The 15072-nt window shown below is 48.9% G+C and overlaps 7 protein-coding genes across 7 annotated transcripts; 3 read left to right on the top strand and 4 right to left on the bottom strand.

Annotated features, from left to right (window-relative positions):
• Positions 1-1279: 1279 nt before the first annotated feature.
• Positions 1280-2940, top strand: N7479_006551 (uncharacterized protein; the record flags this gene model as incomplete). Its single annotated transcript, XM_057254245.1, has 2 exons — positions 1280-1448; positions 1502-2940. The coding sequence occupies 2 exons, from the start codon at positions 1280-1282 to the stop codon at positions 2938-2940; spliced, it is 1608 nt and encodes a 535-aa protein (XP_057108107.1).
• Positions 2941-3766: 826 nt separating this feature from the next.
• N7479_006550 (uncharacterized protein) lies at positions 3767-7454 on the top strand (the record flags this gene model as incomplete). The annotated part of the gene is made up of 3 exons (XM_057254244.1): positions 3767-5541; positions 5998-6296; positions 6331-7454. Coding segments are annotated over 3 exons (3198 nt in total), but the record flags the coding sequence as incomplete, so codon positions are not given.
• Positions 7455-7985: 531 nt separating this feature from the next.
• Positions 7986-8684, bottom strand: N7479_006549 (uncharacterized protein; the record flags this gene model as incomplete). Its single annotated transcript, XM_057254243.1, has 2 exons — positions 7986-8312; positions 8394-8684. 2 exons carry the CDS (start codon positions 8682-8684, stop codon positions 7986-7988), a joined length of 618 nt encoding a protein of 205 aa, XP_057108105.1.
• A 599-nt stretch (positions 8685-9283) lies between these two features.
• N7479_006548 (LSB5 family protein) lies at positions 9284-10629 on the bottom strand (the record flags this gene model as incomplete). The annotated part of the gene is made up of 3 exons (XM_057254242.1): positions 9284-10349; positions 10403-10554; positions 10615-10629. 3 exons carry the CDS (start codon positions 10627-10629, stop codon positions 9284-9286), a joined length of 1233 nt encoding a protein of 410 aa, XP_057108104.1.
• A 681-nt stretch (positions 10630-11310) lies between these two features.
• Positions 11311-12543, top strand: N7479_006547 (3'(2'),5'-bisphosphate nucleotidase; the record flags this gene model as incomplete). The annotated part of the gene is made up of 1 exon (XM_057254241.1): positions 11311-12543. One exon carries the CDS (start codon positions 11311-11313, stop codon positions 12541-12543), a length of 1233 nt encoding a protein of 410 aa, XP_057108103.1.
• A 191-nt stretch (positions 12544-12734) lies between these two features.
• On the bottom strand, positions 12735-13615 carry N7479_006546 (mitochondrial 54S ribosomal protein uL6m; the record flags this gene model as incomplete). The annotated part of the gene is made up of 3 exons (XM_057254240.1): positions 12735-13108; positions 13174-13287; positions 13348-13615. The coding sequence occupies 3 exons, from the start codon at positions 13613-13615 to the stop codon at positions 12735-12737; spliced, it is 756 nt and encodes a 251-aa protein (XP_057108102.1).
• Positions 13616-14330: 715 nt separating this feature from the next.
• On the bottom strand, positions 14331-14744 carry N7479_006545 (uncharacterized protein; the record flags this gene model as incomplete). Its single annotated transcript, XM_057254239.1, has 1 exon — positions 14331-14744. The coding sequence occupies one exon, from the start codon at positions 14742-14744 to the stop codon at positions 14331-14333; it is 414 nt and encodes a 137-aa protein (XP_057108101.1).
• Positions 14745-15072: the final 328 nt, after the last annotated feature.

Here is a 15072-nt window from a genome sequence, read left to right as displayed (position 1 = left end):
GAGAAAGCGGGCGATGAAGCAACTCTGGATCTTGAAACATATTGGAAATAGCTACTCAGCTCTTCCTTTACATTACTTCCTGTTTTGCTATTCCTTTTTTATCGTATGTCTTTCTGATATGAAAAGACGAGAAGGGAGGTCACCCAGATCTCTAGATCCCTCGAATAACATTGACAACCCACCCAGCCACTGCATATATTGTCAATGAATGCGAAAACACTCGCATCAGCAATCAGTAGGTTTGTCGTCCCATACATCATCAAATCTTGATCCATTACACTTTCCGCTCCACCGGGAAGAATAGCAGCCACATCGATAGTGAAACAAAAAAGACGCTCCCTCACGCTGCTCTTCATTGATTGTTGCAGGATATTATAAACCTGTGCTCGTCTGCGGATATCGCTGCAGAGCTAAAGCAGCGGTTAGGTGGTGCAATCAAGCCAAAATTTCCACATCCGATTATCACTACAGTATTGCTAGAAGAATCATGTTACCAGGTATTCCAGTCACGAGCAAAACCGCAGAATATCCATTACGACTTCCTAGTGTTGACTGAATGTCCTGTCACGCTGCACTCGTGGATTTGGGGCACTCAGCAAACGCTATTCTGCTTCTTTTAGTCGAGACGTGTAAAGGTCATACGTTTAAGTACAATAGTTATCCCCTCGAGGTCTGGATAGAGGCTAAGGGGATAGGAAGCATGCTCGTCAGATGGTTCTGGGGGTTCTCACCCACTGTTTGTTGTTGATCGCGCATCAATCTGATACCGAGACAGTTCAATATATCTATGGCGCTAATCCCTACGAGTAAACTGACAAGGAATCTCCTATTCTCATGGCAATTCTCACAATATAAGAACAAAAAGATAACTGACCGCCTATGCGACCTTGTTAAGTCATTTTGAGAGTAATTTTAGCAGTCTTTTCAGTAGTCCTTCTAGTGATATTTTCAGATGTCTCCTTAGCTGTAAATTTGCTTTAGATATTTCTTCTCTTTATTGTTAGTATAGCTAGATAAAAAGATAAGAATGAATAATATATATACACGCCCGCCGGTAAAAACGCTTAAATTGTGCAAACCGCCTTTTCCAAGTACAACATTTGAGTTGATGTTATGGACCTGAGCTTGTAGGTGCATCAGCCAATAAGACACCTGCTCTAGCCACCATAGTAAACCCCACATCTCCGCAGACCCTTCGGAGATTCCGCCGAGTCTCCGAGCACATCAATTGGCAATTTCTCTTTCAAAGAAACTTCGGTTCACTTTTGGACATTGCACCATGTCTGTAGAAGAAACTGCCAGAGAGCCTGCGTCTGAGCAGACGCCCCTTCTTCGGGATGCATCCGATGCTGCCAATGATGACACCCCACTACCCCAGGAACACAGCACCAAGGAGCTGATTTGGATCCTTGGAAGCATCTGGCTCGGTGTCTTCCTGGCTGCTCTCGGTATGGACTCTGACTCTTCACGAAAACAAAACTAACATCAGCTTTCGTTTCAGATACAACCATCGTCGCGACCCTCTCCGCCCCTATCTCTTCGTCCTTCAACTCATTCTCACTACTTTCGTGGCTAGCCACTTCTTATCTCATCTCCAATGCCGCTTGCCAGCCTCTCAGTGGCCGTTTGACTGATATCTACTCTCGTCGTTGGGGGCTTGTGTTCTCCAACATTTTCTTCGCCCTTGGCAACTTGATCTGCGGCCTGGCAAGAGCGCAATGGGTTATCATCCTTGGTCGCGTCGTGGCAGGTGTCGGAGGAGGCGGTCTTACTGCGATCTCCACCTTCGTCACTTCGGATCTGATCCCTCTCCGCAAGCGCGGCATCTGGCAGGGTATTGGTAACATCTGCTACGGTGCTGGCATGGGACTTGGAGGTGTGTTTGGCGGATGGATCAACGACACTCTGGGATGGAGATGGGCATTTCTGCTGCAAGTTCCCCTCTTGATCATTTCCTGCGTTCTAGTCGCAATTAAAGTCGACATTCCCGTGAAAGAGTCTGATACCGCGCGACTCAAACGTGTTGACTTCCTCGGTGCCATCACACTTGTTGTGACACTAGTCACATTATTGCTTGGCCTCAACACCGGCGGAAACCAAGTGCCCTGGACCCACCCGCTGGTGGTGTCATCGCTGATTGCCTCTGTTGTCTTCCTGGGTCTGTTCATCTACGTGGAAGCTGAGGTTGCTTCTGAGCCTGTCATTCCCGTGCGCCTCCTGCTTAACCGCACTGTCGCAGCTGCTTGTCTGACTAATTGGTTTGGTACGATGGCTGTCTTCGGTCTCCTCTTTTACCTACCAGTGTACTTCCAGGTGCAGGGTCTTTCTGCGACGGCTGCGGGCGCGCGATTAATTCCGCAGGCGATCGGCACCTCGATTGGCTCTTTGGGATCGGGTCTTATCATGCGCGCCAGCGGCCGGTATGCATTCCTCAGTTATGTTGCCATGGCTGTTCAGCTTCTCTCTGGTGGGCTCATCTGCACCTTGAATCTTCACACGCCCGTGGCACTGCCGTTCCTCTATTTCTTCCTGGGCGGTGCATCCTATGGTTCCATGATAACCATCACATTGGTGGCGCTTATCTCCGCTGTAGACCACCAGCATCATGCGGTTGTGACTTCTGCTTCGTATGCCTTCCGAAGCACCGGAAGTACGCTTGGTATCACGGCTGCTTCGGCTGTCTTCCAGAACACCCTGAAGTCTGGGCTTTGGTCCAGACTCGGTGAGCGTGAGGACGCCAAGGAGCTAATTGGACGGCTTCGAGATAGCTTGGACGAGATTTGGAAGCTGCCTGCAGACTTAACCCCCGGAGTGCTTGATGCATACATGAACTCTTTGCGGGCGGTATTCGTGACATTGTTGGGCCTAGCCGCCCTAGGCGCATTGACTAGTCTCGCCATGAGAGAGCACAAGCTGCACAACAACCTGGCCCGACGATAGATTGGGTATCCATTCCGGCATCATAGAAAAATGTTTGAATATTTGTTATCTAGATCAGCATATATACAAAGTACCTGAGCAGGAGTTGACCTAGTTCAACTCCCTTTTGTCGGTCGCGGGGTTCGCATTTCAATTTTGAACTGACATGAATAGAAAGATCCAGCAATTAATGTACAGGAACATACCAATAGAAGCATGAAATAAGTCCATGGGTATTTATGGAAATTATACTAGGAATATGCATAATGACATTAGGCATTGACCGCCTCCAGTTGATAGTGCCCAACAACTCGCCAATCAATCTGCGCTCCTCATGTACGGGCCCCGTCTTTAACCGCCATAGGCCCTCGAACTAACCTTTGTCCTCTCTCTCATTGGTGGACATCCTCAAGAAGAATCTCGGCATTTTTTCGCTGTTAAGCAACTCTGTTCATTCGGTAGCCCGTCATATCGGATGTGGCAAAGACGTGGCGACGCATCCAAACAACACAACGACCTCACCGCTCGTGTAACCCGGTTGATCGCCGTTGCACAAAATAAAAGCGCCTCGATTTCGATCCCGAGTTGCATGATTGGACTCTGATCAGACCACAGCCTGATAACTTATCTCTTACAGTTAAGGAGTAAGGGACCAAATTGATCTTGTTGTATCGCCTCTCGACATCGATTCTTTCTATACTTTCCCTACACACTTCTCCCATCAGACTGTTTTATTCTCATACAGTTCAGCCCGTCTTATTTTTTTGGCATGGCAGTTGGATTTCAATCAAACATCTCACCAATTATAAAAGACAATAGCATTACAAAGGGGCCGTGGTCAAGCGAAATGGAGGTGGATGCAGACTGTGAGGAACCGGCGATTGGTAACAAAGCGGTGGAAAATGCGACATCATCGCATCCTCGGCGCCGCCGATTGCTCTTGTCGACCGATAGTGCTTTCGCTAGCACCGTCCTCCCGTCCCTCGTTCAGAACCCATACATCGAGCTGCGACTGATCACAGATGAACCTTCGGCTTTACTCACGGGTACCAACAAGATCCCTCACTACATGGATACGGTCGACAGCCAAACATTCGATAAGAAGACCTGCGCGCGGAACTGGCTTAAGGCGAAAACAGCGGAGCTATGTGAATGGGCGGACATGCTGTTGGTTGCGCCCATCGATGCCGGAGTCCTGGGGGCGATGTTGGCTGGCTTGACAAATACCTTGACGTTGGCGCTCCTTCGTGGCTGGGTATCGAAGAAACCTGTGGTTCTAATTCCAGGAATGACAGTGTCAGAATGGGATCACCCGCTCAGCGCTCGGCAACTCGATGAAATCAGTCGTTTTTGGCCTTGGATTCGCATTGTGAAGCCTGTGCTCTGGAAGTCAAGCGGGCCCGAAGACCTGACGATACTACCATGGGACGGCCTGAACGACTTACACCAGACACTGGAGACAACATTGAAATTACCGCCGTGGGAAGCTACCCTGTCGACCAGAGCAGTCACTCATGGCGCCGCGGTCCCGGCTAAGACTGCATCAAAATCTACATCTGGAAATGCCACCGGCTCCACGCCAGAAACGAAACATGCAGGCAATGCTGATTTTTTACCACTTGAAATCTGGCTGAATGTCTTTGAAGATCAACTACGAGATTGGGAAACAGCGAAAGCTGTGGGCATTCCAACTCATCTTCCTGTCCCCCAAGAATGGCAGAATCATCTACCAAAAATGTCTACACCGGCCACACTCGAATATACTATCTTGCGAGGATCCTTCGCTGCAATCAAAAAGCGCATTGATGCACTGCCTCGTTGGAAACCACTCTCCGACCTCGCTTGCCACATCATTGTCAAATTCTCCCGCACCGACATCCTTTCTTATCTCACCGAAAACCACCTAGATCTCCTCTGGACAACCTCTCGACTCACAAATATTCCATACCGAGCATCTGCAATCTACGGCAACCCGAGTGTATTAACATGGTGGCGCGATGCGCCCGCCCTCCCGAACAAAGAATACATGGCTGACGCCATGGACGGCGCCTCCCGAGCCGGCTTTGTCGACGTACTAGATTGGTGGCTCCACTCCGGGCTCCCGCTACGATACAGCGAGCGTGCCCTCGAAGCTGCTAGCGCCGAAGGTCGAGTCGCGGTTCTCGACTGGTGGAAAACCGCATCCGCGAACGCCCCAAAGTCCAACCCCTTACCTCTCAAAGTCGGCAAATCCGTCCTGCTCGCAGCGCAGTCAGGCCGCACCGCATCTCTTGCTTGGTGGGATGCATCAGGGATTCCTTACAGCCACGCGGAGAACGTTGCCCGCATCGCGAGCACGCATGGCCACGTCCATGTCCTCGAATTCTGGTATAAACTCAAGGGCCCAAAGATGATCTTCGATAACCAGGTGCTAGTGGGCCCGACGAAGAATGGCCACGACCACGTTCTGCAGTGGTGGAAAAGCTGTGGTCTGCGGGTTGAATTCAAGACTTGCGACATTGAAGAAGCGCTTGAGGATGCAGATCCCAGCTCTGGAGCTGAGGGTCGTGTTCGGCGTTGGTGGGAGCGGAATGGGCTTAACCTTGGAGTTGGTACGAGTGAGTGGATGAGATCGAAGGTTCTGTGAGAATTCATTTTGCATCACTGCATGGCTGGTTTGCTGTTTTCTGGCTTGCGGTTTGAGTCTTTTGGCGTCATCGGAAGGGATTCATCTTGTCCATTTCTGTTCATGTTGCGTTTTGTTGTTATCTTTCATATCATGACTCCGGATGATGACGACCTACAATACCCATTTGAATATTCACAATGCTATCAATTTCATCGTACGTTAGAGCTTCGATCTTGTTCGAACGCTCTACAAGGAATATATCTTGTCTGTGTGTAACTCGAATTAAATCCACTTCGTACATATCTTTCGGTGGTAGTGATAATGTAAACCCATTCTTATCTCAATATCCTTCAAAAATCGATTTCAATCAAACTACCAATTATTAAAAGAAGTTCAAATGAGTTGAACGCGGGAAACCGCTTTATACTCTCTATAATCCATCAGCCTTTGGCTTAGTGACCTCGGGATAGCCCCGGGTTCGGGCGGGCCTTGGAATTGCTGAGTCAAGGCCCAGCCCGCAGCTGTGGCTCAAAGACTCCACTAGTAAATCGCAACTATCCTACAACAACCTCTGACCCAACCAATTACTTGCCAATCAATTCTGCAGATGCTGGCACACCGGGCCCTGCCACGTGCGCTGCGCGCTTCAAAGCCAAGAGCAATATCAACCCGCACGCGACAGCCATCACAGGCTTATTACAATACCCCGTCAACTGGCATCAATGGCCTGCACAGCGTCACAAGAAAGAGACGGAGCGTCGCTCAAAATGTGCGACTAAATATTATTCAATCGCGAAGTCTAGCACTATCCGCTATTCCAAGCTTTGCTGTGCCACCTCTCATGTTCATCGGGCTCCTACTCGGTCTATGGACCTGGAAATGCCTTTGGATCATCATCATGCAGAACAAGCTCCTCTACCTATCATGGCTGCCTCCTTTTACAAGATCCGATGTAATTTCGGATTACGAGGCTGAATGTAGACCGGTGCGGTGGGAGGAGAAGCAGATTCGCAGTTTGGATGGGACTAAATTGGCTGTTTGTGAGGGACACATTCCGGTTCCTCGCAAGGACCATGAGTCTGTTTCAAATCTTAGCGCTTTACAAAATAAAGATCAGGCAAACCTGAAGCCAAAACGAAAAAGATCCGTTGTCATCTGCTACTTCCAAGGCAATGGCGGATCGACCCCTATGCGATTACCTATTCTCTCTCACATTTTACGCGCAATTGCTGAATCTTCAAGATCGACTTCATCCCCTATGTCTGGGTCTGAGGCCCCTCAATATACTATCGCTGCTCTATCATACCGTGGCTACTGGACATCTTCCGGTCGTGCCACACAGTCCGGCATTGAGATGGATGCCCAAGCATTCTTGAATTGGGTTTCAGAAACATATGCTTCCCCAGATACCGATCTTGAGATTATAATTTGGGGGCACAGCCTAGGTGCTGCTGTTGCAAGCTCAGCGGCCTCTACATATATTCCCCGTCAACATGAAGAGCAAACATCCTCAAATTCAAGCAGCAAAAAGCCTCTGGCGCCTATTACCAGGCTCATTCTGGAGGCGCCAACGTCCAGCATTAAAGATATGCTCATCAGCCTCTATCCTCAGAAATGGCTTCCATACAGGTATCTTTGGCCGTTCTCTTGGAATACCTGGGATATCAAGGCGAAGATGCAACAAATGGCTACATGGAGAGACCAACCTAGGTCTCAAATCGCCAACTCTGAAGCTACAGCATCAATACCTCGCTCGCTTCCGCCGATCTTCCTTCTAGCTGCGGAGAAAGATGAAGTCATTCCAGAATACGTACCAGGCCAGTTAGAACAACATGCCAAGTCTCTCGGCTTAGAGATCGAGAGGAAAGATGTCCCTGGCGCCATGCATATAGAAGGACCACTCAAACTGGATGGTAGGAAGGCAATGGTGCAATTTATCCTGAACGGCTCATCTGCGCCTAGGACAACTTAACCTCATAATAGATAACGTATTTCACAAGCGAGCGGCCACCACAACCGAGTGGCCATCCCAAAAACATATAGTAAATATAATAGATTACAACTTCACTTCTCAACAACGGTTGGTTGTAAGGGGTGTTCCTTATAGCTTAATCCTTTCTAGATAATATATAGCCTCTTTAGGAAGTTTAGAGAAGTTTTATGAATTTGTGATTGCGATATATATATTTCTAGCTTTTAGTAACGTAATTTTTGGTAATTTTTGGAATTAATATACTACAGCTGTTTACTAACTATGAAATTGATATATGGTGCTAATGGGACTTATCAATGACTATCGACAAGTAATGAAATGAAATGATAATGTTGTTGTTGAGATATGAAATTGCAATTTATTATATTTACTATGTGTTTTTGGGATGGCCAGTCGGTTGTGGTGGCCGCTCGCATGTGAAATACGTTACCACATAGATGAATGAAAACATATGAATTTACTAACTTACTCCCATTTCTCAATCTGTACATGCTTACCCTCCGCACCCTTCATCAGCGCCTGTATCTTCTTGAACTCTGTAGAAGCCTCTGATCCCGCGAAATCAAAATGATCCTGGACTTTATTCCACCCGCTGAAAAGAACAAACTCCTCATCTTCGCCCTCTTTATCGATGCGCCACCCACCGCAGGAAGTGAACGGTGCCGTATAGGCATTCAAGTCAGCCAGGCCAACCTTGAAAGCAGCATCAAATTCATCCTTCTTGCTTGCCTCGACAAAGCATCGAGTTATAGCGATAATGGGTGCATCCAATGGGATTTTGGATGTGGATGGCTGTCCGATCTGTCAGCTTATATTTCTTGATAACACCCATGAGCTATGAAGTTCGTTCATCGTCAAGATTGAAAAGCTCACATCAAGATCCAAGTGAAACATCCAGCTAATATCAAGGCTGTCCTTTACCTTCGCAAGAAGATTCTGGTTGGTTTCGGATTGAATCCACTGGCCTCCCCGTGTATGTTTCTCAACAGATTCCCATCCACCCAGCAGATAAAATGATTCAGGGTCTTCGATCTGGCGGAGATAAGTGACTTGATGGCCTGAGTATTCTGTCTGCAGCTTCTGAGCTTCTAGGAGAGTACTTTTTGCGGAAGATGAGGGGACTTGCGCTTTTCGGCGGAGGAGGGCGAGTTCGGTCACCGGCATTTTGGTTTCTCTTTGAAGATATAACTGGATTTTGGTGTTTTGAGGCAGAATATGTCCGGTATGTTCTTGCTTATTGCAGGTTGCGCGTCGTTCTAAAGGTCTTCTTATCTAGTCTGTCGGGCTGCGAAAGAGGCCGAAGAGCGAGTCGAGGTGGGGGCGCTTATTTACCTCTGTAAGCCCTATATCTTCTAGCTAATTCCAAGATGCGCTATTTGACTAATCAGTGATTATTCAGTGTGTTTCATGCAGAGACTACTGCCAGCAGGGCTGATCGCTATTGGATATCTTGAATGTTGGACTTGTGTTGTCAAGCAGGACCAATATATATATCTTCGCCTCGGAATTTGTAAAAGGCTCCCAGAAATTGCTATGCAATGAACGTTCAATCGATTTAACAATATACAAAACCGAGACACCAACGATCAAAATGGATATTCGCCCCTCAGCAACACGATAGCCAATGGCTTTGGGTATACCGATCAAGCACAAGACCAAACAATATACGAAAAAAAAAACCAAAACCGCAAACCGCAAAAGTACAGGCCATCCCAACATCAGCATTGTAATCACATCAATCAGACCTCTTTCCTATAGGAACATTAATAACGCGAAATGTAATATAGCGGGGTAATGACGTACCAAGTATGGCCAGATTTCTCAATAGCTGGGGTCTTAATAGCATTCTTGTCTCCAAATGGATTGTCTTCATCATCCTCTTCTTCCGACTCACTCTCGCTCTCAAAGATTTGGCGTGTGTGTTGCGATGAAGATACAACGGGGAGGCTATCAGGACGATTCGGCCTTGCCGGCTTTGAAGAATTGATATTCAGCCCAGCAAGGCCGTCATTCACGTCCATGCCATGCATTCCAAGGCCGTGTCGTTGCTTCCAATTGCCTTCCAACATCTCGTCCTCACTATCGCTGTCATAGTCCACGCTCTTGTCAAGCACCTCGAATGCCATTAATGCATCCACTAGCTCGTCATTTGCATGGATCAGGCCGCCCAGGAACTCTTCGGTTTCTATGTACTGGATATATCGAAGAATCCCATGGCGAAGCTGCTTGCAGGTCTCGAATCGGCTGATGCATTCCGCATCCTCACTAACTCGGTGCGTTTCGCGATTGACGAGTTTAAGTGCATTCAACAGGTTGGTGCTAGCAACGGACGAGGCAGCAAGTGCTTGCAAGATCTCCGGGCGCTCCTTTTCCAAATCAAACCTTCTGCCGCTAATTGAGAGTTTCTTTTCTTTCTTGACTTTCTTGGACTTTTGTTTGGGGCCGCTCAGCAAAGTCGATGGTCCACTGCCACCTGACACGGATACAATATGACCCATCTGGGGCTCGTTTGGACTCGCAGCCGAGCCCTCGCGGAGAACCTTAGCCTTTGCCTGCGTCGCAGGCTGCTTTCGCTTGGGGAGCTGCTTGTATAGCGCTGTGACCTTCGCCATGCCAGGGGTGTCTTTATAAGTTGCCGCCCATTGTCCAAAAATCTGTTTGCATTTCTGTTTCACGAGCGGATCGGAAACGGAATCAGTAGCTGCAATTCGCAAACGCTCGAGCAATGCCTCATCGGCGAAATCGCGCAAGAAACGTTCTCCTGCATTTTGAACTAGGAAGTCGAGAATAGTAAGCGCGCGCAATTGTCGATGGATATTGCCGTATTTTCTGCGGTTGTTAGACTGGTTTTTAGCATACTTAATACATACTCGTGGACTTACAGCTTTTTGCGAAGAGCGCGGCTTGCTTCCATTGGGCCGCTGGCCTGGATGCGAACCACTTCCACAAGATCGACAATACCGCTCCAGTCATCGACCTCATATTGCTCGCTCGTAAGGACCTCAATTTGTACGGTCACTGCCGAATACGGTTTCTATTGAAATCCATATCAGTCAGTGGTGGAATGATGTACGAGCTCCACGTGATCACTTACGGAGGATTGAAACATCCTGGCCTAGTCAAGGGGATATAACCTCTAGAGCAGTGTATACTTATTTTCAGTAGGAACCGGTCTGGGAAATTGAATATTTTGTCCCTTGTATCAAACAGCCCGCAATCACCCCGCGCTGCGATGTCGGTATAGAGATGACCCCGCACGGCGCTGTTTACACAAACGTTTCGCAAGAATTGGGTATATGAGGTATCCGTCACGATAGGATGCAAGTTGATTCGCTAGAAAAATGCCAGAAAGAGATTAACGGTGTAAAAGACAACATAAGGTTTCAGAGAGCTTTTCGCGATACCTTCACGTGGTGTCGGTGACGTCGGAGGCCCCAGGGGTGTCTTGGCAGCCTATTGATCCGATAAGCGGAACGAAAAGTGGCGCGAATGCAGGAAAGAATATGTAGCCAGATCCTAATTTGTTCAACGGGGCCTCAAATTGCAAAATGGCCTTGTGTACAGGAAGAGAGAGTTGAAACAATGCTGAGACAGTTTAAGCTTATCGACCCCCTCGTGACTGTTCTGACCTAAAGGGGATTAGGGCGGGGTCTGTTGCCTGAGGCCGACTTTAAGATCCAAGAGGTCATGAACGACCTCGGGACATTAGCAAACCAATAGATTAACCAATAAGACCTCGAGAAAGCAAGAGTAGTCAATCCAGGCTGCATTTCTTGCTAATTGAGCTCGGATGAAGCTTTCATCTGCACACCGGACAGACCCATCCCCACGTTCGTATTTGTTACGCGTACTGTCCCGCTTCGTGGTCTGCTCCACCCTCATTCTCGCCGTCAGCGTGGCTCTGAAATCCCGCTCTCGTCTCTCCCTCCTCCTCCCCCACCTCTCCTTCAACCAACCCACAACTATGTCTTACCAACAGGAACGTTATATCGCCGAATTGGCCGTCCAGCGGGCGTGTCTCCTCACACAGAAGGTCTTCTTCGAGAAGGCGAAGGGCACAGTCTCCAAGGACGATAAGTCCCCCGTTACCATTGGTGATTTCGGCGCCCAGGCTCTGATCATCTCCGCCATCCGCAAAAACTTCCCCAATGATGAGATCGTCGCCGAGGAGGAGGCTAGCACCCTACGTGAAGACAAGGGCCTGAGTGCTGAGATCTGGCGTCTGGTCAAGGACATCAAGCTGGATGATGCGGAGAGCGATAATATTCTGGGTGGCCCCCTCACCAGTGAGGAGAGCATGCTGGACATCATTGATAGCGGTAACAGTGCCGGTGGTCCTAAGGGTCGCATCTGGGCCCTCGATCCCATCGACGGCACCAAGGGCTTCCTCCGCGGCGGCCAATACGCTGTGTGTCTCGGTCTGATGGTTGACGGTGACGTCAAGGTCGGTGCTATTGGTACTCCTAACCTCCCTGTCGATGATGCTGCTCCCATTGATGCCAGCACTGGTGTCCAGCAGTCCGCGACTGCCGGAAACGGCGTCCTGTTCTCCGCCATCCTGGGTGAGGGTGCCACTAGCCGTCCTCTGGCCAGCGGTACTCTTGCTGCCAGCAAGCCCATCTCCATGCGCCCCGTCGCCAAGATCTCCGACGCTGTCTTCTGTGAAGGTGTCGAGGCTGCTCACTCCGCCCAGGGTGATAACGCCGCCGTTGCTCAGCTTCTTGGTATCACTGCCCCCAGCGTGCGACTGGACTCGCAGGCCAAGTACTGCTCCATTGCTCGTGGTGCCGGTGACATCTACCTGCGTCTCCCCGTCAAGAAGGATTACCAGGAGAAGATCTGGGATCACGCCGCTGGTGACTTGATTGTTCGCGAGGCTGGCGGCCAGGTGACTGACATGTACGGTAACCGGTTGGATTTCAGCAAGGGCCGGACCTTGGCTGTCAACAAGGGTGTTGTTGCTGCTCCCAAGGCCCACCAGGACCAGGTTATTGACGCCGTCAAGGCCGTTCTGAAGCTATAATGGGTTTAAATTTTTTTAATTTCGTCGCCTCTTTCACTGCTTGAGCTCCAGGGGAGCAGATTCAGCCTGAAGTAGATTTGTGATACCATCGCTTGTGAGAGGAATAAAAAAAATACATATATGACGATAAGAGTACAAGACACGGAACCAAACACAAAATGTCCCGCGCAGAAAAGAAACGCGCCTCCAGTCTATTTAATTTTCTTGGCCTTAAGCTTGATAGTTTCTCCGTTGACAAAGATACCCTTGCCCTTGTACGGCTCGGGACGTCTCCATTCTCTGATCTCAGCCGCGAATTGGGTCACAACCCGCTTGTCGACACCCTCCAACAGGATTCTGGTAGGCTGCGGTGTGCTCGCCACAACGCCCTGGGGGATACCCAGTTCAATTGGGTGGGAGAATCCGACCTTGAGGGAAACGAACTTTTGACCGGGGTAGGTGGGTTTGACGGTGGAGGCCTTCTCCTCGACGGTGGCCCTGTAACCGACACCAACCATACTCAAGACACAAACGTGGCCTTCGGAGACACCGAGGATGTGGTTCTGGAGGAGTGCGCGGATAGTTCCTAGATAGAAAAGCAAAATGTTAGACATGGAGAACTTGCCGCGGAGAAAAGACAGGGGAACATACCCCACATGGCACGCTGGTGAGGGACCTCCTGGTCCAAGACAGACAAAGTAGCCTTCTGGCCTGTCTCATCAGGGGTGATAGTGAGGAACGAGGGAATGTTCAGGGTCATCTCGCCTGTAAATTAGACTAGTTAGCATCCATCGGCCGGATCGGATTTCAGCAATAACAAATTACCCTTAGGCCCTTTAATCTCAGCCATGAACTTGGGGATATCCTTTCCTCGTGTCCGGGTGAGGGTCGCAGGGAGATCAATGAGCTTAAATGACACCTCCGGGGGGATGGAGAGCGCGGCACCTCCGACTCGGGACTGCGCCGGGGATGTGGTCGAGAAGCATTGTGTGCGGGGGGAGAAGGCGGGTGCGAGGAAGATTGGTAGGGAGCCACGCTGGAAGGGCTCTCGGAGAAGCTGGCGGGCACAGCGTTGGGGTATGGAGCACGACATGGTGATTTGCGTGTATTTTGGGACGGATGCTGCGTTGCGGACTTTGGATTTTGTTGTAGGCGGACTTTGTCTCGAATGGGTTTAGCGTACACGTGACTATCTATATAATTTGCTCCTTTTTGTCTGTTTTGAATTTCATGATCTCAACATAATTAATTATGTGCTTAACCCAAGAGATACAATATTCGAGTCCATTGTGTCAAGGGATTGAGTGTTAACTTAGATATTTATTCTTGGATGCATCTACACCCGAAGGTTGCTAAACTAGTGCATAGGAATCCAAACTCTCGATGGCCATTTTGATTCTCTCGCACACGCACAAATGAAAGAAAGCGAAGAAGCAATATAACTTGTCCCAATACACACCCATACATGTCTTCAGATACCGAAATTCTTCGAGATAACGCAGATCAGGCACCCTAACCCTAACCTCACCACCAACTCAGCATCAACATTAAACTCGTGTCCAATGAACTCGTCCTAGGTGTTCGGTCATGTTATCCTTCCGATTAAAGGACATGGGGCATGAAGGGCAATTGAATGAGCGCGGATTTACATGCTGCGTGTCGATATGACGCATCAACGCTGGTTTTCCGGAGAAGGGATCGCGGTATGTGCAGTCTTCCCAACGGCATTCGAAAGATAGTTGGGGTTTCCTAAAATGGATGAATGGTATCAGTGAGTATTCATGCTTGATGGTGAATCCTAAGATTGCTCACTCTTGTTTCTTCTGCTGTCTTTGGTTGCGACCAGAAGCTGTCTTTCCCTTGGCATGGCCATGGCTAGTAGATTTGACCCGAGATGCCTTTTGAACAGATGGAGTAGATGCCGGTGAATTGGTGCTAGCGATGTCATGGCTAGGGCTGAGATACCCTGCCACTGGGGATGTATCTGCACAGCCATTATCGACTAGAGATTGGTGTACGGCATTCTGGTTGAAGCAACACAGATCGAGACAAATCGATTTTGAGGCAGAAGGTATAGCAAAGCCAGGCACAACGGCCGAAGTAGGACAGTGTATGGGATAGGTACATGGAAGAGGATCCGCAGATTCAAAAGATGGCTCAGGCAGTATGGAGATAGATGGATGGGCAAGAGGGGAGAATTCGGGATAGTTGAAGTCCATCATGGTAGATTCAGAACTACCTGGCACTTGTAAATGATCAAAGTGGTCGCAAAAAGAAGATGCCATACTAATGAACTATGGTAGAAGAACAAGTAAAAAAAGAAAAACGGCTGGCGAATCAACCAATGTGTTGGGTGAATAATTGATCTGGAGGAAACGGACGTTTAAATAGAAATTCCTTGTGTGAGATTCGTTGCTCGATCTCTAGGGGAAGAGATCCACGGGGGGAAGCTTGTTCCTGGTACCTTTTTGGGGTGAAGGTGCTGATTGAGAGTCCAGACCGGCGGATTGTCATCCCTCACCTTTTTATATTATTATTTTTTTAAGAAAA

Source organism: Penicillium vulpinum (genome assembly GCF_028829585.1).
Source record: "Penicillium vulpinum strain IBT 29486 chromosome Unknown utg000003l_segment0_segment0, whole genome shotgun sequence".
Lineage (NCBI taxonomy): Eukaryota > Fungi > Ascomycota > Eurotiomycetes > Eurotiales > Aspergillaceae > Penicillium > Penicillium vulpinum.
The sequence above is the reverse complement of the archived record's forward strand: the minus strand, read 5'-3'. Positions and strand labels throughout refer to the sequence as shown.